We start from the raw sequence: 26924 nt of genomic DNA on the forward strand, positions 1-26924 counted from the left end.
CTTTCCCAGAATTCCCATCTCCTGAATAGAAGTGACTTGTTGACATACAGATGGGTCCACATACATCTAGCCTCCTTGCGTGTTAAACAGCCCTTCTAGTCACGCCATGCATTGACGTGCCTCGGTAGCGCTGAACGTCTTTTTGTGCATCTTTTTACCTTCCAATGCGTCTTATTCGCACAGCAATAGAGAGCACAAGCAGCTTCTGCTGATTAAAATGATATGCAGCATGCCTATATTCTCTGCGCAACTGCGGGTGTATCTGCATGCAAAATGCCAAGTTGCAGTGTCAGTGGCTGTAACAGTGTTTAGCATGGTAGATACACCTGCACTCGCTCACAGAACAGAGGCATGCAGATCATTTTGATCAGGAGAAGCTGCTTGTGCCATCTATTCACATCGATGTGCGAATACGACGCATTTGAAAGTAAAAAGATGCATGAAAAGACGTTCGGCGCTACCGAGTCACACGGAGCTCCCGCATTGTGTTGCGTGACTTGCAGCGCACGGAGGATAGATGTATGTGGACACATCTGTATAATGGCTAAATAGTGTCTGCAAGCTCTTCCAAACAGTTTAGTCTCGATTAGGCTTCTTCATTATGTCCAAACCTATCCACTTTGAGTGTGCCCGACTTACCTATTCATTACTCTTGATCACCAATATCAAATGTAAGTGTCCTGGCAACTGATGGTAAAATTGCACACCTACACTTAGTGCACAGCATAGGACAGGTTACCTGTACAGTACAGCTACCCAATCATTATTCAATGGGAGATATCTAGAAGAACATGCAATAGAATATTACGTGTAAGTGTACAGATCTTCTGAGCTCGGCAGTCAATAACCAGCATACGTCTCACCCACAAAATTGAAAACTAAGTGATTTACAAATTGATCACAAGGGTAAAAAGTTTTCCACTCTGCGTAACCCCTGTTATTTAGGGATAGCCCCATGCTTTCATTTCTGATGGGCGGTCCTAAAGTAGACAATGCCTTGAATTAATGTAACCTAGTATTTGATATTACCATCTTCCTAAAAGTGTTATCTGAAACAAAAATCTGAAATAGCCTGCACTAGTCTGGCTTCAGTGTAGAGAAAAAAACTAACCCCAAATCCATTCATATTCCAAGTTTATAGTTCATTCCATCTGAAATGGCCTAATTCTATTATATACTGTATGTATCACCCCCGGTGTGCGTGTTCCTATTCACTGCGCTGCAAATGGCCTGTTTCCTACTGTCCCTGTGATTGTACAGTCTAGCATCTGGTAGTAGCAGCTAGAAATTCTATTACCATTGTAGACACATGACTATAATGGAAGTAACGGGGGGGGGGGGGGGGGGGCATTGTGACGGTGGTGACTGCTTTGGTTCAATTCCAGAAGCCCTTGTTGGAAAGAAGTTGTATTTTAGAACTTCCAGCACAAAAGCAAATCTCCCCGGCATGCAGACACTTAAACATAAACCATGTCCATATGGTTTACATAGAAAATTTTATTCAAGCAGAGACATGACGTGACAAGCGAACCTTCTTAGATTTAATATAAATATAAGTGCATAGGATACTAGATGGGTGACATGGTTATTTGCTAGATAAGTGACATGTTTATTTTCTGAGTTTATTTTCAGGAATGCATGCAGCTAATTTGTAGATATATAGGGTTTGTAAACTTTTCATGTTCCTAGCCGGCCTTCCTGTCTGACCTTTGTAAGGTTTATGTGGGTTTAGTGTTTTAGGCTGATTTTGTGTGAGATAATGAACACCTCTGGTGCATGGCTGTTCTAGGTGGTCTTCTAAACCACAGGTCTTATGTGGGATGAATGGCTTACTCTGTGTGCCGTGGTTAAGTTAGGATTGGGGAAAATGAAAGGAGACACGGCTTTAACAGCATAATTAGGTAAAGAAACTTGGTTATGTCGTCTTTATTTCAAGACCTTTATATGTTGTTTTTCCTATTTTTTACTTTTAATGGACCATGGAACACACATGCAAAACTTTAACAGCAGCATCTGGGGATTATGTAAAAACATTGAATACAAAAGATATTTAATAAACGCATATTCTGTGTATCTTGTTCTGTACACACAGTTGTTACTCTAACTTGATCAGTTTGAATGTATAATACTCTAATAGTCCTAATCGCCCTGAAACTATCGAGGAGGAGGAGCAGAGTGCAGGGCAGAATGAAGATGCGGCCTGTCTAGTGGCGCCTGTTAAAAGGTCAATTGGAAAAACCTCCAAACTTAAAGGATATTTCGATCAACAAGAGGATGCCAAGGATCAGCCGTCTGTGTGTGACAATCCAAATGACGAAGAGGTTCAGAAATTAAAAAGTCTTCAAAGGGTTGGAATTAAGGTCATGCCTGCGATAAAGCACTACGGCAGGTCAGCTCCTCCTTGTGTGGCAATGCTTGTCTGGAGTTTGCTGTGTGTTACACTATTGTCTGTCACCATCTGTGGAGCAGTCTATGGAAGCATGTGTAACATGAAACTAATTATGAGAGGACATCCACGCACGTCACTGAGTGCATGCAACACTGAAAGCTCAGATGGCTTGCGGAAAAGGAACTGTTCTAAACTAAATGCTTTTGTGGTGGAACAAGAGGGGTTATCATTCATTTACAAATGTTATTCGATTGTGAAGAAAACTACTTTAAAAAGAAAAGAAATTTATTCAAATACTAGTCTGGTCCTGCCTCCTGTTTAATGGTGTAAACTAGGATGTTCTAATGTTAAGTATCATTATTATATATTCAGAAACGTACATGTAGTAGACCTATTTAAATATGTCACATAATAAATAACCTGACTTTTTCTAATTAGAAGGTTAGTTTTTTTTTTTTCCTCTTAATAACGGCCAGCTATAAGCTAGTGTATTCCCTTGTTGAGCAACACTAGATGGGTCTTTTCATTGGACTGATCCCTAACTACCTTCTTTTGGGAATTATTCATGTTGACAAGTTATTGGGGTAAATGTAATAATTTGTCAGATTTTCAAAGCCGCCGATAATCAGCAGTTTTGACCATTGTTTTTCAACCAGCAATTACAATTAATGCTAAGTCAGACTTGTGTAACATTAGGTACTTTTGCTGTTTTGAAAAACATCAGTCAAAGCTGCCAATCACTGATGACATTGAAATTCTGACATTTACATAATCTAATTCATAGAATAGTTAATTGAAAGATGAATAGTGGAAACCATTTAACAAATTAAAAGGCATTTCACATCAGCATGGTGTATTATTATCATCTACATACTTTTTGCTGTTTTTTGTAGATTGTTTTGTTTGCCTTTGGTTTACTATGTTATTAACTCTGTTGCATGGAGAAATGTTATTTGTGCTTTTTTAATTGTGTGATAAATTACTGTGGTTAAATGTTGCCATTGCTGTGTATACCCATTGTTACCAGCTTTCTGATGAAGCACAACATGAGCAATTGTATTCTTCAGTTCACTAAAGCTGAGGGCACACGTTGTATACAAAATTGTCCTGAAATAGCTAGATATATGTGGTCGCGTTGAAAGATAATCTGTTTCCAGTCTATAATACGGTCAACTGATGAGCGCAATCAGTGAGTGATCATCAGCCGACTGCGCTAATGGTGCCATATGTGATCTAGACATTCAGCGTAACCAACAACTTCCTAGAGATGGCCGATCTTGGTTCACCTTGTGTGTTCCAGATATGAACACGCATGGTCATCTTTAGTGATGGAAACCTTCAAATTCAGGTGCCCAAGTGGCAGATTTCCTCATTCAGAAATTTTCACTAGAGCCTCATTTTTCTTTCCACCCCAGATACTTATACACAGGGATATATTTTAAAAACCATATTTAAACCGTGTTTAAACCACTTTATGCATATTCTGCAGAAAATAGCTTTTTTTGTTTCTAATTTTGTACTATTAATATTTGTGTGGGACTGCAACTGGAGTAGCTAACCACTAAAATTCTGCATGAGACAACTGCATTTTGCAGTATTAATGTGTATCCATTCATATGGATAACCGTATAATATTATTATAGCTGTCTTAGTCATGATCAAACTCTTGAAGACCATGAACCTGACATAGTGCTCCAGAGGGAGAGCACTCGCCCAATTAACGTGGATTCGGAGGAGGAAGAAGAGTGCCGAGTGCCTGATATTGAGCGAGATGACCTAGCTACACGCAGAGCAAGAATGAACCAACCTAAAGTTTCAACACCTTTCAATCAGTATATACAAGGTTCCTATATTAACAAAACAAAACCTACTCAAGACTGCTTGGCTGCAACCCCTCCTTCCTCCAAGCGTTCAGTGGATACAAGGTGCGCATACTGTCCTACCTAAATGAAAAGTATATGTGTGATTATGCCAATCTGTAGTATTTTTGAATCTCTAGAGTGCCAAAAACAGCAAATAATAACAATAAAAAATCCAAGCATCCTCCATGGACTTGGCTTGTCTTCTATGGTCAAAGGTCTAGAATAGGATGACAAACACGAGTAGCCTCTCTCGTGTGACTTTGACAAGAGGTTATGAAGCCTAGGTGAAAATATTTTTATTTAGAATTTAAAAAAATATATAAAATTTTAGCTAAAAAACGTAGTGTCCATTAATCAACAGCATGGCTATGAGCTAGCCAGTAAGGTCAAAGTGCGGCCCATGATGTAACCAGTTTTTCTTTTTATTATTATTATTATTACTGTGCACAGCAATTATGAAAGCCAAGACCGCCTGATAGAAAAGGTGACGATCAATATAAGTGATAGCATCGTTCCAAGAGCTGTAGACCATGAGTCTGAACAAGAGGAGGAGGAGAAAATTCCAGATGTTCATAGAGATGATCTGGCTAAGCGCAAAGCCCAGGCAGCTGTCTCTCAGCAGAAGGAGCCTCTGGTTTTCACCACCGCCTCAATCACAAGGGCTGACCTGGAAACCTGGCAGAGGCTTAAGCTGTCTACTGCAGATAGGTGTGACTTTTTCTGTGCTTGAGTGTGAATCGCTTTCAGTTGATCATTTAAAATCCTATCTACTTTGTTTGCAAATCGCTTCTTCTTTTGTAATGCTTTATTGAGCAGGTTTAAGAGGTCTTAAGTGGGCAGTTTATAGACTCCCAGGTAACTTTATATTTCTTCATTTCTTGGAACTAAAGTGAAAATGCTGCTGAGAACCAGCCCCCTGGGAATGACCAAACAACTAAGATTGATGTGACCAGAGCAGCCAATGATGATTTTGGTAGACACAAGTTATCGTTGCAAGAGAAGAGGGCCAGGAACAAGCAGAAGTTTGTACGCTTTGGCCCAGTAACAGAGATTGACCAGCAGAGATGGGATAAATTGTGCATCGCCAAGCCTGGTACTGGTGAAGCAAGTGTGAGGGACAACAGTGTCTCAAACATCATAAGCACTAAAGCAGTTTTATCAGATACTGCTCTAAATGCCCAGGTCATGTTCACAACACCACTGCTACAATCCAAGCCGAGGTACATCCCACAATTTAATCAGCCTCGTCACTGTGTGTGTGTCAGTATATTTATATTTGAGCATGTTAATGTTTGGCTTGTTAAATAATCATCTGCCAGTGAGAATTTTTTTCAGATGTTAACAATATCTGGAACATTTAATGTTTTTTGCTTTTAAAGTAATTCACATATTTATTACTTTTTGTGACACTTCATTTTATAGCCATAAACATGTGTCTTCTTCCATTTGGCACAACTGCAAAGGAAGTTTTACTCTAATATATGTAGGGAAAGAATTATGTTTAGACTGTTTTATGTTTATATATTGAAATGCCAAGAATGCTTCTCACTTATTTCTTTGGTGAGATTCTTTTATGTTCATATACTGTATACTTATCTGTTGTGTCCTGCTTCTCCTATCCTGATAAACATTACTTTCACTTTCCGGAGTAGATCTATTACGGCTGAGGTTTGTAGGACACCAGATGTTTCCGCACCTCCCGGAAATGAGGATAGTGGTAATTTCCTAGACACCCAACGGGATGACATGTTGGCACGCCGAATTGGCACTTTTCAAAAGTGTGCCAGAGTTACCCAGCCATCGCTTGCCTCGGATTCTACCAAGACTGTAGATCATGGAAGATTACCAAGTCAGAAGACTGAACCGAAGGGTCATAAACAGCTCTGGCAGGATGATATCCAACACCCGTGAGCTTCTTGTGTGCTCGGCACTGACCTGAACGTCTGAGTAATCTGTTCTTTCAGTAACCCACCAATGCATGCATATGCAGTGATTTTTTTTTTTTTTTTTGGCATAACATTTTAAACACTAATGTTTTTTATTTGTTGGTTTGATAAATTTGTTGACAACATAACATCGATCCTAAAGAAAAAGCATGTTGTGTGCTTGAAAATTTTACCAAGTTTCAACAACCTGTCACCTGTTCCTGTAGGAGTAATGTTCTACCTCCCAGTGGTGTGGAAGCAAACTCTGCTAATCCTAATAACAACCTCGATGGCACACATCCTGCTTTTGTAGAAGATGTGCGTAAAGAAGACCTCGGCTTGCAGAAGGACAGAAGTACACCAGAACCAAGAAAAGTTGACATAATGGTTAGAGGAATTCAGGTCGCACCAAAACAATCTGACGTTGCTTTGTCTCACTTCCTCCCCGTGCCATTTTCTGTACATCAAAAAGTAGAGGAAAAATCCTGTGTCTTGCCGCAAAGTGAAAAGGAGCCAGCGAGGTCAGAAACCTGAATGTCCACAATAAAGAGCTTTTATGTTGTGAGATTTGCAAAATGTTACTGAAAATGAGAGGGATCTGTCATGCCTTGCATACAGTAACTTGCAACATTCCAGGATATTAAATTGAAAATTGCCATAGTCCCACTAAAGAAACAAAGTTGATTTGCTTTGGTCACAAGTCTTTGATAATGGTTCATGTAACTGAATAGGGTAGGTCCCAAGTAATTGCCATTCATTGAAGAGTATATGAAATGATTACAAGTATGTAAGCATGAATGTATATTGAAGATTTTTGGTAGATCTGTACAACAAACATGCCATCAAATGTCTTTATAATACATGGTGGTGTATTTAAATCCTGCACGTGGTAATATTTGTGTTGTCTTGAAGTTTCTTTTAAAATTCTGAATTGTTTTAAGACCTAATATATATTACATTGTGTGTAACAGTCTCTGAAATTACTTCCTTAGCGATCTACAAATGAACACCTTTATGCAAAATAGTATTCCCCAAGACCCCACACCTATAAGGTCTGAGGGTCCACCACACCTGCTCCATCTCAACAAAGCTGAAGACCCAATTGAAATAAGAGACGATCTGATGTGCCAACCAACTTGCAGCCCCATTCAGGGCAGTCCCATAAGTGCAGATCTTAAGTCCCAGCCACAGGAACCTCTTGAAAGCCGTGACCATGAATTATCGAGGTCAGATAATTTGTCAATAACTAAGCTCTCTGACCTACTTATCATTATCTAAGCTAGAATTTCAAAAAGTTGCAAAAATAAGTTTGTATATGTGTGTTTGTGTGTGTGTGTATATTTATATGTGTGTATGTATGTATGTGTATATATATATATATATATATATATATATATATAAAAATATATACACACACGCGTATTTATAATGGGTGCAGGGTGTGCTGTACCCTGCACCCATATTTTTAATACTTAAATAAATTTTCTCTGTGTTTTGCACATGCACAGATATATATATATATATATATATATATATGTATATATATATATATATATATATATATATATATATATATAAAAACAAAAATCAGCGGCACTCTAGAGTCTTCCAAATGGATTAGTAGGTTTTTACTGTGATAAATTCACATAACAGGACAACCAATGTTTCGGGACAAACATGCCCCTTTGTCAAGGTGTGATACACACCTTGACAAAGGGGCTTGTTTGTCCCGAAACGGTTGTCCTATTATGTGAATTTATCACAGTAAAAACCTACTAATCCATTTGGAAGACTCTAGAGTGCCGCTGATTTTTGTTCTCTAGAGATTTGTTTGCTCAGAGGGCACTGGAGCAAGTTACGACTATTCCAGAGTGTGCCGGTCTGTTTGTTGTGTAAAAAACTGGACCTCAGATCAGCGAAGAGAGTTGGACTTCGTTGCTCCCCCGTTATCATTTTATATTCTTATACTGTACTCTTATACATGCTATGACATATAAAGATATACTGTATGTATAAAAAAAGAAGGAAGAAGGAAATATTGACCCAAAAGACTTGCTGTCAGGACTGCTTTCCTGTATGTTCCAGCACAAATGTAGTAAAGATAGAGGAAGATAGATATACTGTGTGAGTTTGCATGCTTAATGACCAGGTAGTTTGGCTCTTGCCCTCTTGTTCAGAGCCATGCAGAATGTATTTCATGAACCGTTACATCTATATTAATAGTTAAGCACATTTTATTGTAAACTGCTTTTCTGTTTTAGTACTTTACTGCTTATTCTATTATTTTCCCACTATACTAGGGGTTCCCAAACTCTGCAAGTACAGTCCATGTTTAGTACCTCAGTCAATTTGATTTAACCACCTATGCTCAACCAGAGATATATCTAAAACCTGAACTGTTGGGGTGTCATGAGGGCTGCGTTTGAGAACCTCTGGGTTATGGGTTTAAGATTTTTAATGCTGATAAAGGGGACTCTCCGTAGAGAATTGGCCAATGCGTCCAGTAAACTCCACTGTAGTTTTAAGGATTTGTTTTTTCTTTTTCTTGGAGAAAAAAAAGAAAGTGTTAGAAGTGATCACATCTGTTGTTCTGGATCTGGAAAGGATAACGTTTAAGTTGTACATGCACTGAGATATGAATATGTTGTGATTTCTACATTCTATTTAAAGGGGAATCCACACTGACCTCACTGTAAGATCTGACGCACTTTTCACCATTTTGAGGCTGGTCTTTTGTGCTTCCTGCAAGTAAATCTAATTGTATATTTGATTTTGTAGATTCAGCACACGGGCTGCTCTGTCAGATGACACAGAGTAAGTTGTCTTTTGTGCTTGAAGTGTTCCCGTAACAACTTAGTGCATGTCCTGCTCCACGTTATATTAATAGTCATTATGCAGCCAATACGCATTTTGTGTTATATATTTGTTACCTGAATAGTATACTATGTATTATTGGCAGTAACAGAACAGAGACTATTAGCATGAGACTAATAATTAATTTTACTTCAGATGTAATTTTTGCGTACAGCGTTATAAGTGCATGATTCATGGAAACTCTGGTTTAAAATGCAACACATGCACATTAAACATGAAATATGTTCCAATCACGTGCGGCTGTCCAGATATGAGAATTTTCCTGCCTTAATGTACAGAGCTATGAAATGTGCTATACTAATATGCTCATATCTCCATTGTGACAACTCACATGAGGGGTAGTGTTGCTAACCTTTAGATTTTGACCCGCATGCAGCATTTGAATATTTTGCCACTTTTCTAACACTTAAGCTGTGTGTTTTTATGCTTTTAGCTTTACTATGCTCGTACAGAGTGTTTTGTCTTCATTTTGCAGTGTTGATTTGTTTTTCTTATTTTTATTTAAATTTTGTTTACATCTTATGCATAAAGGTACACTTTTAGTCACTGAAAATCTTTTTGAAAAAAAATAAATTCTGTTTTAGGATATACATGTTTCAGTGTTTAATTTTAGATACCATCAATTAAATATTCACTTGGGAACCCTCTAGATTATAGGACTTTCATATGTTTAGAGATTTTTTTATTATTTAATAGCATCCAGCCTAAAAATGTTTTAATTACATGATATACAATTTGGTTAAAATGTAATCAACCTGCTTAACTAGCGTAATTTGCATGTGAGCAGCTGCAATCACCGCTTACAGTAGCTCGTTACCTGGTGATCCCATGGAAGAAGCACCGCAGCTTTTACTGACAGTTGTGTGAATACAAATGCTGTGCGAACAGGACAACTTTCTTCACAAAAAATAATAATCACCAGTGGTATAAGAAATGGCAATTCTGTTTGAGCCTCAGTTATCAGACGTAATATTGGCATGTCAAAAGTGGATCGAGTGGTTGGGTTTTGGTTTGAATTTTCCCGTTGAGTTTGGAATGAGGCAAAACGTCATCTTTCACAGACATCTATGCCGAGATGTCAGTGATAGATAACTTTTTGCCTTGTTCTGAGATCCGAACTAGATGGGAAAATCTGAGCCAAATATTTAACAAAAATTGTTCCAGAATGTCCTCCAGTCAGTGGAGATTTTAATGAATGCGGGTAGACTAGAAATGTTGATTTCACTGGGCAAGTTAATAATCCCTTCAAATAATTTATTACCAAATTAACTTTGGTTGTAGTATACAACCAATACCTAACAAGCATCACTGCTTCATCTCTTCATTTGAGTTTTTTTTCCTATATATATATATATATATATATATATATATATATACACAAAATGATGTTCTATGTGTGTGTATATATATATATATATATATATATATATATATATATAATATATTACAGTGCTGAAAGTGGTCCTAGAGGCGTTACCCTATACCACCCTCCCCCGACCTCAGCATACCTATGCAGACTATAAATATATAAATTTGCACCCTGTCACAAGAAAGGGCGCAGTCTCAAAAAAAAGAGGGGCGTGGTAACACAATAGTATCCCACATTACACTGCACATAGTGCCACTGATTCACATTACACCACATAGTAGTGTCCCTTATTCATGATATGACACAGTAGTGCCCCTTATACACAATGCCCACATTAGTGCCCCTTATACACAGTGCCCACAGTAGTGCCCCAATACACATAATGCCCGCAGTAGTAGTGCCCCTTACACACAATGCCCAGAGCAGTAGTGCCCATGATGCAATGCTCCCAGTAGTGGTGCTCCTTAAGCAATGCTCCCAATAGTGGTACTCCTTATGCAGTGTCCCATTAGTGATGCCCCTTATGCAGTGCCCTCAGAGGTAGTGCTCCTTATGCACTGCCCCCATTAGTAGTGCCCCCAGTAGTAGTACCCCTTACACAAAAAAGAAAACACATAATACTTACCATAAGCCCCACTTCTGAGTCCGCTGCCGTCCGACTGCAGTGCTCCTCGGAACTGTGGGAGAGACGTCATGACGTCTCTCCCTTCAACCAATGTGGGAGCCAGAAATAGAACTGACAGAACGCAGTTTTGCCCCGTTCCGTCCCACTATAACCCATATATATATATATATATATATATATAGCACATTCATTTTAGTCAGCGCTTTCAGAGCATATTTGCCCATTCACATTAGTCTCTGCCCCAGTGGAGCTTACAACCTATATTCCTTACCACATTACCCTACCAGTATATTTTTGGATTGTGGGAGGACATGCATGCAAGCATGGGGAGAACCTACAAACTCCACACAGGGGAAGCAATCCGGAAGCCGACGGATGGAATCCCGACCGCCGGCTTCCCGACTGTCTAATCCCAGCAAGGGTTAAATGACAGGCGTCGAGATCCCGACGCTTGTCATTTTACCTACGCCGGGAGCCCGACGCCCGGAATCCTGATTGAAGGTAAGCCGGGCGCGGAAGCCGCGGAGGGGGGAGGGTTAGGTTAGGGGCTCCCGGGAGGCACTTAGGGTTAGGCACCCACCCCCGAGAGGGTTAGGTTTAGGTTAAGGGAAGGGGTGGTTTGGGATAGGCACCCCCGGGGGGAGGTTAAGGGTAGGCACCTCCCCCGGGTGACTTGGGTTTAGGCAGCGGGGAAGGGGGGGTTAGGTTTAGGCACTTGGGGGGGAGTGTAGGGTTAGGCACCCCTATGGGAAGGTTAGGGGGGGGTTAGGTTAGTTTATCTAGTTTATCGGGATCTTAACCTCTGCCGGGATTCCGCTATCGGGATTTGAACCGCCGGCCATGCGGTAAATCTTACCGATCCCCCACACAGTTAGGACCTTGATGGGAATCGAACCCATGACCTCAGTACTGAATATGCATTAACAACATATGACATTTCAAAGTGTCTAACCTGGAAATATTACTGATATCTACAGCTGCTTCTACAGCATTGTGAACTCTCTGGTAGAAGGTCTTTTGCTATACATAACCGCCAAAGAGAGACGAGCTTTTTTGGTGCTTCTTCTTGTACAAAATAGGATGGGTAGAGGGTGAGCTGCATTTTGGAATTAATTTTTTTTTATAATTCTTGTAAGAATTTCTAATATTTTTTTAATACATTTTATTTTTTATTTTTTTCTTAAATATGATTATAGACACACCTTGCAGTTCTAACAAGTGGCCTTCCTAATGCAGGTGTTTGCTCAACAGGTACCGATTAGAAAAGGGCTACTACCATAAGTGTACAGGTAGTTTACAAGAGGAGGATTTGAGAGAACACACATTGGGGTTAATCCAATTGTCCTCGAAGGGTGTGAGTTGCCGTTAATGCCGGCAACGGCACCTGAACTCGCACCCATTGCGGCCCGCTCTGACCCCGAATTTGCACAATTTTGCTTGGAAACCTATGGGGCTGTTAGCACTTTTGTACAAGTTCGGGCTGCCGTAAAGTGGGGCTGTTGCCCAGATGACTCTCACCCTCTGGATCATTGCAGACAATTGGATTGACCCCATTGTCTATTATTATATACTGTTTTATTGTTGCCTTTCTTCTATTAGATTGTCGGAAAAAAAAAACCTCATAGCTGTGAGAATATGTAACACAGATACACAATCTCCGCATTGTTGATGCCTTATTCCCCCCCTCGTAATTCCTTTCATTAATTTCATGTTTGGAGAGTCACATGATGGAGTCCCCATTTAAATATACAAGATGGAATTTCTTTTCCTGCTTATAGGACTCTTGCTGTGTTGCTAAATCCTGTCTGTTATGTGACCTGTTTGATGTGCAGGAAATAGAAGATCCTGTGCAAGTTAATATAAAAGGGATGATGAAAATGTAAACTATTACGCACAGCAATCTGCCTTTGTTACATGATGAAAATCAATGGGTATTATCTGAGTGGTATTTGGAGAGACAGCCTGAAATCATGCAGGCTGGGCTTCAAACGGGTTCTTTCCAAAAGACGTATACTGCTCTCTATTAATGTGGTTAGCAGATGGGGACAGTGAGACCTTGCCCACGTACAATTATAGTCTGCTGTACAATGTCCTTATGCTGTGAATGAGTAGCTGTGACATTTAGCTTGTACAGTATGCTGGTTTAGGTGCCTGCCACATATGGAACTGACAAATATACTGTAGATACAATTTATTTCTTTAAAGGAGAGAAATACAGCTTGAGATATGCTTAGTTTAAGATACACTCTATTTTTTGTTGCTAATTACAGATTAACCCATTTTATACAATGATATATATATATATATATATATAATTTTTTTATTTTTTTTAAATCTTTTTTATTTTACTTTAAAATAAAAAAATAAAAAAAGAGAGCCTGCTCGTCCTGCATGTGCTGTTTGCAGGATCCACCAGTGTCATGGTTGTAAGGATCTCTGCATACTCCTCTCTATCTAGATCAGTGGTTCTCAGGACCCCACACAGGTCACATTTTCCAGGTCAGCCAGCAGGTGCACAGGTGTAATCATTACTCACTAACACATTTTAAAGGTTCCACATTTGTAGCTAATTATTTCACTTGTGATTTCTGTGAGGAGACCTTGAAAACCTGCACTGTTTGGGGTCCTGAGGATCGAGTTTGAGAACCTGTGATGTAGATGATAGGGAGAGGAAGTGTTTCCCTTCTCTCACCCATTCTCCACTGCCAGTCTCTATAGTGCTATGTTCCCACTGTTACCCTGCAATAGTTATGGCAGAGCATGGTTGGTGACGAGAGGGTCTGGGGAGGCGTTACAACTGCTGCCTCGAGGTGAAACAAGCCTGGTGATACATGACGTATCATTTCCTTTGTATTATTTCACTTATGTGTGAGCTATATGTAAATTAAATGAGTTGGAGTTAATCTTGGTTTTTAAACACACTACTATTTCTTCATCATTCTTGTGCTGTATATTATCATTATTTTTAGTACTAGTAGAAATCACGTGGCATCGGTATCAACAGAGGTTTCATAATGCCACATTGGTTGTCAAATACTTCCCTAAAGGAATACCCACAGCAAACATGAACGCTATAGTCCCGGATTGTGCCCGGGCTTGTAGAGGTGTCTGTATCTCCTGGTGAGAGCCGCTGACATGTTACATTGGGGTTCCTGTGTTACTGAATGATTATTGGGATACCTGGAACTTGAGGTGCTGGTGTCACTATGAAATGCTGTATGTAATATTTATCTAATCACATGGCCTATCAGACTTTCATTGTCATTGATAATAAGCTTGCATCATTTCTGATTGTTTGCTATTGGATGTCACACATTTGTCCTTCATGCAGTGCTTTTTTATTTTGGGTGAGCAAGATCAATTCCCAGCTCGACCAATACTAATATTAGACTTGGCGGGTACACACTATACAGATATATCTGCAGATGATGGTCGTTCATACACACTGAACGGCCATAATCTGTGTCAGCCCGCAGGTCCCGGCCAGGGGGCGTAACCCGATGGATGGGAGTGGGTCCCGCCCCCCTCTCCGCGGCTGCCGCTGTTTGTGTACTGGCAGTCTGCAGACCGCCCGTACACACATGCCGATGGACAGATATGTCTGCAGACATATAGTATGTGTCCATCGGCTGTGCAGCACAGCCAATGCAATATGTCGGTGAACGACGACGTTCACTGACATATCGTGGGTACACACTGGCCGACGGCCAGCAGATATATTGGCCGATCAATTAATTGGCCAATGTATCTGTCAGTGTGTACCCATGTGCTGTCCTTTATGTACCGTGCTGTATTGTGTGGTTGTTTCTTTCAATAAATTGTACTCTTGTTGCTCCTTTTAAATGTCACCTTGTTAAAGTAGTGATCCGCCACATTGTGGCCCTGCCCCAGTATTCATGAGACTGCAGCCTGTTGTGTTATCTATAGTTTGTTGCCTGGGTCAGAGATGTGCGCTAATGCATTGGCAGCTGGCGTGTGATAATATACTAATGCTACAGCCGCCTGGAAATGTACTGAGACGCCACCAGCGACCTCTTAGATCCAAGCAATTCCGTACAAATATACAGCGGTGGTGGCAGATGTTTCAGTAATGATAATGGACCATCTGAGTAACCCTATGGTTGCGCAGAATGCCCGATGGAACGGAGACACTGGCGCCATATTTTCTGCGTATGGGTTCACAGATGTAGGCAGATATATACGCCCCGGAAACTATCTCAACACACCCACATTTTTGCTGTCACTCACCGTTACCTCCCACAAACGGCCCCTGTCTGTCAATCACTAGCGAATAAATCCTCATTATAATCGCAGTCACATTTGATTGCAATTCAATCACTGCGCATGCGCATGGCGGCTAAGTTGCATGCGTGTGGCGGCTAAGTTGCATGCGTGTGGCGGCTAAGTTGCATGCCCGTGGCGGCTAAGTTGTATGCACAGTCCACCAATAATCTCACAACTGCGTGAACATCAAAATAGCTTCCACGTCTGAGTCAGGCCCTGTATTCTTATGCATGTGCTTTTTACTACTTTCCCCATTAAATATTTCAAATAGTTTGTTCCTATAAAATCAGAGTATTCATTATGACCTCATCCTGACCACCACTACAGGATCTCCGTCATGCCTGCCAATATAAACATGTATGACCATTTCATGTAATTAGGCCATGTAAGTGTATTTATACAGGTGTGTGTTTTACTGGCTGTTGGGATATAGCTGAAACACTTCACCTTGTGGACTTAGCAAAGCCAATTTGCCTGTTATTTACTAGCAGAGGGTTTATCCCAGAGCCTTTCAGATTCTATTTATTAATTAGTGGCAACTTTTTTATATTCTTTATATTTAATTTTGTGTCATTTTCTTTTTCTAATTTGCTGTTGTCGATTCAATCATTTATATGAACTATGTGTAGTGAAGGTATAGTAGTTACCAGGGCTCAACGATAACACCTGTTAAATTACATTTGGTTATTGTCAGCACATTGATCCATTATGATACTCAAGTTAAACTATAAATGGTCACATGTGTACTTCAAGATAGCACTGCTTGAAATGCATTCCTGTATCTCCCCCCCCTCCCCCCCTCCCCCCCTCCCTCAATATGTTTCCCCCCTACTGGCTTAACACTGAATATCATGTCCATTCGCTTCTACACTGTAGCAAGTGTTTGTGTATGTAGTATTTAACTCTTAGTGCCACCTAGTGGTTAGTTTATAGAGTGCTTGCAGCTGGAAATTAACTTTTTTTTTTTGCGTGTACTGTGCAGGAGTGTAAGCATGTGCGACATGAGGTATGAAGAGGAGGGAAATATGCTGCCCCATAGCAAAGCTCACCATGAACACTTACAGTTTGTCAATGACCTACTCAAAGAGGAGGATGACACATGGCAGAATGTAGGTAGATTTTATCGCTGTTCTTATTATTTTATTAATTTAACATGCCATATATGAAAGGAGAGTGTAACATTTTGATCCATGTTAATATGGTTCCCAGTGCCTGTGTAAATACTGTTTTTAATCTTTTTGTTTCTCATTAATCCCACTGTTGTTTTTGACTGTCTATTTTACATGGTAGCTAAAGCAGAGTGACACTCTAGTTACAAATAGCGATGCTATGCTGATCTACTTAGTATTAATAATATTTATTTAACTTTTTTTCATATAGCGCCTATATATTCCGCAGAGCTTTACAAAGAATATTTGGCCATTCACATCAGTCCCTACCACATGCACGCAAACACACTCTGGTTCATTTTTGTCAGAAGCAAGTTCACCTAAGAGTATATGTTTGGATTGTGGGAAAAAACCTCCCATACAATCTCCACACAGTTAGGGCCGTGGTGGGAATCAAACTGAGGACAGTAATACTAATCATTACACCATCCGTGCTGCCCATGTATTGTTCTCACCGTGCTGAATTATTTTACATAAATTAATTACTTTTCTTCATGCCGTAAGTTTGTTGTGTAGAGAACAAACCTCTATTTTCTTACCTAAAATGCTCTTTATTGTGGAAGGACCTGGCCCGATGGAAGACCCGAAGGAGAAGTGCGTCACAGGATTTGATAAAGAAGGAAGAGGAAAGGAAGAAGATGGAGAAGGTACTCCGTGGAGAAGTGGACTCATCTGAAAGGAGAAAAAGCATAAAAACATACAAGGAAATAGTAGAAGAGAAGTAGGTTTCCTCTGTGGTTTCCATTGAATTTGTCTGAAAAATTTTGTAAGATGATCAAAAGGACTGGTCTAGTTTTTGTAGATGCGTTTTTGCAGTTTTTTTTTAATTTTTTTTATTGTAATCCAGATTATTTAAAACTGGCTGTGAACATGTGACGAGGGGGGCTGGGCATACAGCAGAGAGAATTTGTTTTACATCACAGATCATTTTAGATACAAAAAATGAAAGACGGTGTTTAACGATTGAAAATATTTGCTACAAACTATTATTTATTCCCATTTTATTCATGTGTTCATTGCACCAGAGAGAGGCGAGAAAAAGAATTGCACGAAGCCTACAAAAATGCCAAGTCACGAGAGGAGGCAGAGAAGATCTTGCAGAAATACATTGAAAGGTTCACGATAAGTGAGGCTGTCCTGGAACGTTTAGTGATGCCAAAAATCCTGGAGAGAAGCCATTCGGTAGAGCCAGGCTTACTCTCCTCATCAGAGGACCCCAACCCGCTGAAGTACTTGAGGCAGCAGTCATTGCCATCTCCAAAGTTCATTGCGAAGGTGGAGGCGACCATATCTCCCAGTGGTGAATCGGAATTGAAAACACCAGCAGTTTGCACATCTCCTACAAAAAGTGTGGTCTCAAAGGCAGTGCCTATGCTGACGCCCAAGCCTTACTCCCAGCCGAGAAACACCCAGCAGGTCCTGAAGAGATTCAAGGTAAAGTCTCTGGTTGGAATGAGATGCGTTAAAACCAAGCAGAAAGGTGGAACTTACTACCCAATGTCTGTGATTTGTAAGCATCCACTTTGCTTTATGGTAGTCCATAGCCATATATACAGTGCTATTTTCTGGCAGCTCAGTTCCTGAATGTCTCATTAACTATGACGTAATGTCATTGGCCACAATGTATTTCCATAAGATAAGTTATAGTGTATATATGTGTGTGTGTGTATATATATATATATATATATATATATATGTGTGTGTGTGTTTCTATAGCTCCTTCTATAGTTTCCTGAACCTATTTTCCCCAAAAAATTGCCCTGCATATAGGAAAGGTGACAGCGACCCTTTCCGTGATGAATTTGTGCTGTGTGTAGGGATGGCCAACAGCCATCAGAGATTTTGCAACCATTGATGGTGGCTGCAGCCCGATGTTGATGGACATCTGTGTGGGAGGGGGCTGCTCTTGTAGATGCTTGTTTAAAACCATTGACAGCTATTACTTGTTATGTGTTTGCAATTAATGTGTACATCCCACTTGTCCATTTCCAGTTTATTCAGGGGAGTATGTTGTCATAGCATAAACATCCGGATTCCTTTTCATGGAGCATTTGGTGTAATTTTGATAGAAAGTGAAAACTTACAAATGACATCGGTTTTTCCTACAAAATAGTTAGAATAAATAATATTCCAAAAGCAAATGCATAAATGTAAAATCTCTGAATACTTCAATCTATACACTTACTATTCAAGTGCCATATTAGATCATCTAAAAAATATAAAAATATTGCATTAATAATTTAATTCAGCTTACAGCTGGAAAGTCTTTTGGCAAATAGATTTGTTTTTACATACGTGTCTAGCCCCCCTCCCCCTCACCCCCCCTTGCTTTCCTGACATTCTCTAAAGTCAATGGCAGGATAACTCTTAGTGGTAACTCTACATGTGCCTTACCTGTATATAGACAAGTATAATGTTCTCCTCTTACTCCCGCGGAGGCAGAATGCTTTGAAATATTACATTTTGAAAATTGTATGTAAATTGTGTATGGTCACTGGGTGTTTGTTGTGACCTGTGTCATTTTGTTTTATAAAAAAAAAAAAAAAACTGTAGCATCTATTGGGCAAATGACATGCAGAGATAGAATAATATATATGAGAGTAGGGCATGGGCAGCTTTTGGATGGATAAGGAAGGCATTTGCCATGTGAACATACAAACCATACACCACCTGCCTTAGGGACACACACACTTATGATCCAGCTTCCAGTGCTGGAGGCCTCTGCAGTCTCCATGCAACCTGAGTAGATGGTTGAGCTATGCTGGCATACGTGCAGAACACTCCAATGTATACTACTGCCATAGAGACACACATCCTGTAGCACTGATTGTCCCTAGAACATGTTACAGGGTGCAAACTGATTTTAGGTTTCAGTGCATGTGCTGGTGTTGACTCTGTAAAGTAATCGACCATGGGATCTGCAGTGTTGGGTCATACTTACCAACTCTCCCTGAAATAGTAACAATATCCCTGAGTCCCTGAAGAGTCCAGCAATCTATCCCCATTATGGAGGTGTTTATAAAATAAAAACAGCATATACATTCAAATGGGATCATTAGTATAATTTCCCTGCATTGGTTATAAGCCACAGGGATCCCTATGGCTACATGTATTTTCTGAAAAGTATCAGTGAGATTTCATCAGCAAGTAGATCTTACTACAGGTTGAGTCTCCCATATCCAAATATTCCGAAATACGGAATATTCCGAATTACGGAATATTTTTGGTATGACTGAGAATGTGAAACCTTTGCTTTCTGATGGTTCAATGTACACAAACTTGTTTTAAAGCACAATTTCATTAAAATACAGTATACAATAACCTTCAGGCTGTGTGTATAAGGTGTATATGAAACATAAATGAATTTCATGTATGTACACAAACTTTTTTTGATGCTCAAAATTATAAAAAATATTGTATAAAATGAGCTGCAGGCTGTGTGTATAAGGTGTATATAGAACATAAATGCATTCTGTGTTTAGTTTTGGGTCCTATACCCAAGATATTTCATTATAGTATGCAAATATTCCAAAATACGGAATAATCCGATATCCAAAATACCCCTGGTCCCGAGCATTTTGGATATGGGAGACTCAACCTGTAACTGCTTTGGGGCTCATTTACATCTAGATATACATTTTATGACACGCCTCTTAAATGTAGCCGTCCACGCCCACTTTACCGCCGCGCTCATAGGTGCTGCTTTCACAATCTCCCTGAAATGTTTTTTGAAACGTAGGCAATTATGTGCTGGGGTCCATATAATGTGGGGATTGGACCTATGCAGAGTAACTGACATGAAGTGAAGGGTCTGTACAATCAGGTCTGTTTAGTTAATCATAATTATTACAATGACTCATGCCATATATGATCTGGCATCCATTGCTGTCTTTCTCTGTCGTTTGTTTTAAAGTCATCCCTGGCTGAATGTTGCTTTGAACTCCACATAGTACTAAAGTATTAGTGAACTAAGATTGTCTGTCCCAGTATTCCATGTACATGTCAGTATTTATAATCATAGGAGAGGGGATGGGGGAGGACTGATGATTATGTGATGAGGGAGTATGTGGGTTCTGCTATGTATAAGAGGGGTGCACTTCTGGTATAATGTGTGTGAAAGGGTTACATTGCTGGTATGGTATGTGAGGTGTGTCACACTACTTGTATAAGGGGGCACTCTGCACATATAATGTGTGGGGTTGGGTCACACTGCTGGTATAAGGGGGCACTCTACAGGTATAATATGTAGGAGTGAGACACTGCTGGTATAAGGGGGGCACTCTACAAGTATAATGCTGGTATAATGTGTGGGGTAGGACACATTGCTTGTGTAATGTATATAAATGGGTAACTCTGCTTTTATTACGTGTTTGTATGGGGGGGTCACACTGCTGGTATAATGTGTATGTGGGCACTCTGCTGGGTATAGTGTGGGGGTAGGTTACACTGCTTGTGTAATATGCATAAGTGGGGGGATCTTTACTGCCATCATCTTTGAGGATGGGTTACAACACTATTAGGATGATTATAATGGATACACTCTGCTTTTTATAATGTGTGGTATATAATAAGGTAGCACTCTATAATGTGGTAAATGTGGCACTCTATAATGGTATAATGTGTCAAGACGAGTTAGACTGCTTTTGTGTATAAATGGGTAATCCTGCTTTCTTCTTCAGGGTTCATAGGGGGTCCACAGGGATACCATGGGGTGTGGTCGGAGGGGTCCGGGCCCCAAATAGTTAAGCTTTGGCTCCCAGGATGCATTGGTCCTCCTCCATATATACCCCGCCCCCAGCCACAGGCAGACCGTTTTTTGTTTGGTGCGGCTGGATATGGTTGCACCTTTTTAACAGGGGGACGGCTTCATCCCAAGCTTTTATTTTTTGAGTTATTTTATTTTGTTTACTTCAGAGCAAGCAGCGCTAGGTGTCCTAATGGACTCCTGTGATGCTGCTCCATCTATCTCCGTCGATGCCGCAACACCGGTAACTGGTCCACTGCGGCTTAGCTAGCGGCTCCACTGGGGACCCAGGACTGGAGCAGAGATGCAGGAAAGTGGCATTCTTTACCTCCGGCGGTGGAGACCATGCCAGAGGGTGCTGCAGTGGGGCAACTGGTTTGCCCGCTCCTCCACTAGACCGCCGGGGCAAGTTAGATCTGGTGCCGGGGACTGTGGCATATACCCAGTTCCACTCCAGGCCTCTGCAACAACTGATTCTCTCCAGGTGGAACAGACAGTATCATCCAAAACTGTCCCAGACGATCCTCCTCTCTCCAGAGGTTCAGCTTTCCCTCTCATGGTGGCTACAGATGTCCCATCTGGACAAGTTTCACCCCTTCTGGATTCCTGACTGGGAACTTTTCACAACAGATGGCAACCTTCGCGGATGGGGCGTGGTAGTCGGTTATCATTTCTTTCAGGGACGGTGGGCAACTCAGGACAGTTGCCTGCCCATAAACATTCTGGAGCTTCGAGCAGTGTACAGAGCACTCACTTAGGCGCAGGATCTCCTCCACGGCAGGCTGGTCCAGATCCAGTCCAACAACGCAACTGCAGTTAGTGTACCTCAACCATCAGGGAACCACGCAAAGTCGGGCAGCCATGTGGAAAGTGGCAAACATTCTGGTCTGAGCCGAAGGTCATCTCCCAGCAATCTCGGCAGTGTTCATTCCAGGAGTCCTCAACTGGAAAGCAGACTTCCTAATAAACCGTCAGGACATACACGCCGGAGAATGAGCTCTCCACCCGGATGTCTTTCTACTCCTCGTGGAGAAAAGGGGCCTGCCAGACGTAGATCTCATGGTCTCACATCACAACCACAAGGTCCCCAGGAATGGGTCCAGGACCAGAGACCCCTCAGCTGCCTTTGTGGATGCTCTGGCAATAAGGTGGGACTACAATCTCTCATACCTGTTTCCTCCGATCTCCCTCCTCCCGAGGGTTCTTCAAAAAGTCAAGCAAGAAGGCGGCACGGTGATACTAATAGCCCCGGCCTGGCCCAGGCAACATTGGTCCACCAACCTATGGAGTCTCTCCATAGACATTCCGTTTCCACTTCCTCTATGGTTGACGCCGGGTCCTTGCCTGCACCTGGACCTACCTCGTCTGTCTTTGACGGCGTGGCTCTTGAGTCTCCCCTCTTAAGAGCCAAGAGTTTCTCTCACTCTGTGGTCCAGACGATGCTCAGGGCGCGTAAGCCTGCCTCAGCCATCATCTATTACTGCGTTTGGTACTCTTACTTTCAATGGTGCTCGCCGAGAGGCTATGACCCTACAGTTTTTATGGTCTTCTGGGTAAGCACCCAGAAGACCATAAAAACTGTAGGGTCATAGCCTCTCGGCGCAGGATCTCCTCCAAGCTGGGATAGACCTTGGTGGTATATGTAGGGTGGGTTACACTGCTGGTTTAATGTGTGGGGATGGGCCACACTGCTGGTATAATGTGTGAGTGTGGGTCACACTGCTTGTGTAATGTATTTAAAGGGATAACTGCTTTCATTGTGTGTGTGTGGAAGGGGTCACGCTGTCTGTGTAATGTTTGAGGATGGGTCATACTGCTGGTATAATGTGTGGGGGTGGGCTACACTGCTTGTGTAATGTATTTAAAGGGATAACTGCTTTCATTGTGTGTGTGTGTGTGTGTGTGTGTGTGTGTGTGTGTGTGTGTGTGTGTGTGTGTGTGTAAGGCATCACGCTGTCTGTGTAATGTTTGAGGATGGGCCACACTGCTGGTATAATGTGTGGGTGTGGGTCACACTGCTTGTGTAATGTATTTAAAGGGATAACTGCTTTCATTGTGTGTGTGTGTGTGTGAAGTCACACTATCGGTGTATTGTCTGGGGATGGATCACACTGCTGATATAATGTACGATATGAGGTATGTTTTCAACAACTATTGGTTTGAGTCGATAGAGGCTCATTTCTGCACATTGGCCTCTGCAGAGCCACCATTTTTAAAATTCCTGGGCTCCGGGTTTTCCTGTCAGTTTTTAATCTATTGCTTTGTCATAGGTTCAGGTTTAGTGTAATAGTTTCCCTCTGTTTTTGCTGAACCCCCTGTTTAGGTGGATGGGAAAGTTAGTGAGAATGGAGAAACCCCCAATGGGACAATGGATCAGAGTGAAAGGGGAGCCAGTGACACTCAGACCTTTGCCCCAGCACTGACCAGGTCACAGAGGTTTGAAGGTGTTGCCAGAGTGGATCCATCAGCAGCACAGGTGAAGATGGACGTCTCTTCCATTGAACTCAGCTTGGCAAGGCCAAGTGTGCAGGGTTATGTCGCGGATTCAGAGGTAAGGACGGGTTTCTATAAGTTCTGTTATTTTGTGTCCAAGGGGGAGATTTCTGAAAGAGTAATTTTGTCCTAAAGTCTGTATAAATTTATTTTTATTCCACAATCTCTCCAATTTATTTACATTTATAGGAATAGTCAATATATTTTAATTGTTTGACAAATGCAGCCATTTACCAGCTACTGTACACACACACTTGCTTTTAGCCACCTAAATCGCAAAAAAAAAAATCAAAGATTTGATCCAAAACAACCGTTTTTTCATTTTTTTATTTCTGCTTGTGTTTTGCCATATTTTCCAATAAATATTCCTTTTTCCTCCAGGTTTTCTCTCAAGTTGCAAATCACACAAACCAGGTGGATTCGGCGATGTCACCAAACTCCAACCACATGGAGCAGATGACAGAAGGTTTGTTTATTATTATGCGGTGACTGATTCTTAGGGCTCAATCTAAAAAGCCACAAAGGGTTAGAGTTGCTGTTGCCACAGCGTTAAAACACTGGCGGCCCGCTCCGAACCCGAATTTGTACAATTTTGCACGGAGCCCTATGGGGCGGTGAGCACTTATGTGCGAGTTCGGATGGCTGTAAAGTGCCGCTGCTGCCGCGATGACGTGCACCCACTAAATCATTGCGGCTAATTGGAATGATCCCTATGATGGTAATTATATTTTGTATTGAATTTCAAATATAAATTAATATTGAAACATTGCATTTATTGCTCACTTGTGGCTTGACTAGGTGTGGTGAGTATTTTATGCCCCAAACCTTTGATGAATTTGGTACAAGCACAAAGTTGTACCTCTATCTAACTGTATGATTTGGCAAGATTATAGTGTTTAGGGAGCGTCTGTATGTTTCTCTCCTCAGGTGTAGGACTGTTCTTAATCACTCTCTGATGAAATACAATTTATGTGAAAGTCTCATATAAGTCACTAACTTTGACTCTGAATTCTTGGAATTTGTATCCTAGTAGAAGTATATTTTATGGAACAGTATTGCCTACTTTAGAGAGAAGTAATTATGGTAGCCGTCATTTAGAAAACTTGGGATTGTAAATACTGTAAATCTATCCCCTCTGTGCATAGATAGAACCGGTTGCCTTTTTGTGGTTTTGGTTCTGTTTCACTACAACAAAAGAAGACATCTGAAAGGTTTAAAAATCAAATGAGCATCTTTTGTTATCATTATAATTATTATGGCATGTTTGCAGAGTGACCGCTGTCTTCTTATAGTGCTGTGGTTACTTTCTCATCTTGATTTTGTGGTGTCTTTACAACTTTGTTTCAGAGTATGTGCCGCCAGCTGGCGTAAGCAGGGAAGGATCCGCTGTGACCAGTATAGAGTTTATGCCATCTGTGCATACAGCCGAACTCGCTATGAATGGGAAGGATCAGGAAGAGGAGCAACAAGTGGATGCCAATTCACTGGTCATGCACTGGGTAATGAGATTTGTGTAAATTTTTTAGGTGGCTAATAAGATTGATCAATAAACTTAAATGGGATGCCTCTTACCGGAAGCTGGCATTGAGTGCATCCAGTTCTCTTCAACAGCCCAGATAGGTTTTTATTCACCTCTTTAGTCCTATTGAAGAGAACCGGATTCTGTACTACTAGCCCCACTAGCTATTGGTTCCAAGTGACTGGCTAGATGTGGGGTGCTAGGGGGAGGGCAGCAGGTCCAATATAGTGGTTTGTTCAATGTGCACAAACACTTTTTAAAGTATGTAACTTGTTTGAAACGTGTATCTTTACAACCTACGTTGTTGCTAATGGTGAGCTATGTAACATTTATAAAATAAAAGTGATTCTAAATATATTGCAGCATATCAGTACTTTTTTTCCTTGTTTAAAACTAGTCTGGTGTAATTACGTATTGAGAAAAAAGGGGATCTGGGCTGCACATCCTACTCTTAAACCTAATAAGAGGCGCTACCATGCTGAGACCTGTAGTTCTACAGCAGAAAAAGAGGTGCACACTATAAGTACTAAGAATTGTAATGATCAAAATATTTATAATAAACTCCAACAATTAGCATGTTTTTTTTTAAGTAATGTTCTTGGTACATATTTGGCCAAAGATGTTTGCCCACCTATCACGTCACAGTGAACCTTATACAGGTGGGTCCCTAACATCCCTAATACTGACACATTTATTCAATTTATCTTTAATAGAGCCCATTTAAATGTGTGTACTGCAATGAAAAGAACTTATACCAATTAAAATCACCTGGGACAGGTAGTAGGTGTGCTAGCCTAAAAGAATGGGTCTCGCCATCAAGTATACCCTAAATACACACATACACAGAGGAAAAAAGGGGGGTTAGGCTGCACATCTTAATCTTAAACATGATAAGAGGTGCTACCATGCTGAGACCTGTAGTTCTACAGCATATTGAGTAGCAGTGGCATTAAATGTAGCTTTTGTTCATTCCAGTCTCTGGATTCCACGACCAAGGAACAGAAAGAAATGACTGTGGCTCAGGTGAGGAGAGCACCTGAAGATGGAAAGGATTCTCTACGGAAAGAGCAGTATGGTGCGTACAAATAGCGCCACCCTCTGATGGCATGCCACACCATTCACCCACATGGACTGGAATAGAACTGGGGTTGCACTCATGTAGCAGACCTTGTCCTACAGTGTTTTTAAGCCATTTCTTAATATTTTTGTACATAAATGAATTTGCCTACTGTGCAATGTAGTATTGTTTTACTCTACTAAATAAAATTAAATATACAATGATGCACCCAGTGTGAATCTCCAGTAAGGGTCATTGCAGGTATTCGTAAATGCTGTAACCTCTCTTTAGTTAAGCATATCGTATTTACAATATTACATGTACAGTGGAAACCTAGCTGCCCCGTACAGGCACATTTATTTGGTAAGGGGAACAAACAGTGATTGGTTGGGACACATTCTCTTACCTACTGGATGTGACGATAGCACAAAAGAAATAAAACGTCTGTTCATTTTCATTTCATGCAATAAATACACATCCATACATTAATTCTTGTTGTGTGTTTAGGCCATTTGTTTGTGTGTGCACCTGTTATATTTACTGTGCCTGCAGTTGCAGTTTTTATTTATTTTATCTTTTTAAATGCAATTTGCAATGCATTACTGTAATCATTT

The 26924-nt window shown here is 40.8% G+C and overlaps 1 protein-coding gene across 5 annotated transcripts in view; it reads left to right on the forward strand.

Moving 5' to 3' along the window:
* Nucleotides 1–26924, forward strand: part of LIMCH1 (LIM and calponin homology domains 1) — a 265674-nt gene that overhangs the window by 214820 nt on the left and 23930 nt on the right. For 4 of the 5 annotated variants that reach the window (XM_088450569.1, XM_088450571.1, XM_088450570.1 and 1 more), the window contains exons 9-23: nucleotides 2138–2389; nucleotides 4033–4314; nucleotides 4702–4959; nucleotides 5142–5471; nucleotides 5904–6158; nucleotides 6404–6697; nucleotides 7169–7402; nucleotides 8955–8990; nucleotides 16311–16437; nucleotides 17061–17218; nucleotides 17523–17931; nucleotides 23565–23792; nucleotides 24116–24200; nucleotides 25082–25233; nucleotides 26229–26328. In XM_088450569.1, coding sequence (XP_088306695.1) covers nucleotides 2138–2389; nucleotides 4033–4314; nucleotides 4702–4959; nucleotides 5142–5471; nucleotides 5904–6158; nucleotides 6404–6697; nucleotides 7169–7402; nucleotides 8955–8990; nucleotides 16311–16437; nucleotides 17061–17218; nucleotides 17523–17931; nucleotides 23565–23792; nucleotides 24116–24200; nucleotides 25082–25233; nucleotides 26229–26328 — 3200 coding nt within the window. The remainder of the gene's footprint in view (nucleotides 1–2137; nucleotides 2390–4032; nucleotides 4315–4701; nucleotides 4960–5141; nucleotides 5472–5903; nucleotides 6159–6403; nucleotides 6698–7168; nucleotides 7403–8954; nucleotides 8991–16310; nucleotides 16438–17060; nucleotides 17219–17522; nucleotides 17932–23564; nucleotides 23793–24115; nucleotides 24201–25081; nucleotides 25234–26228; nucleotides 26329–26924) is intronic. The other variant, XM_088450573.1, reaches the window with a different exon arrangement.

Source organism: Taudactylus pleione, unplaced genomic scaffold (genome assembly GCF_031769625.1).
Source record: "Taudactylus pleione unplaced genomic scaffold, aTauple2 ptg000519l, whole genome shotgun sequence".
In the NCBI taxonomy this organism is placed as follows: Eukaryota; Metazoa; Chordata; class Amphibia; order Anura; family Myobatrachidae; genus Taudactylus; species Taudactylus pleione.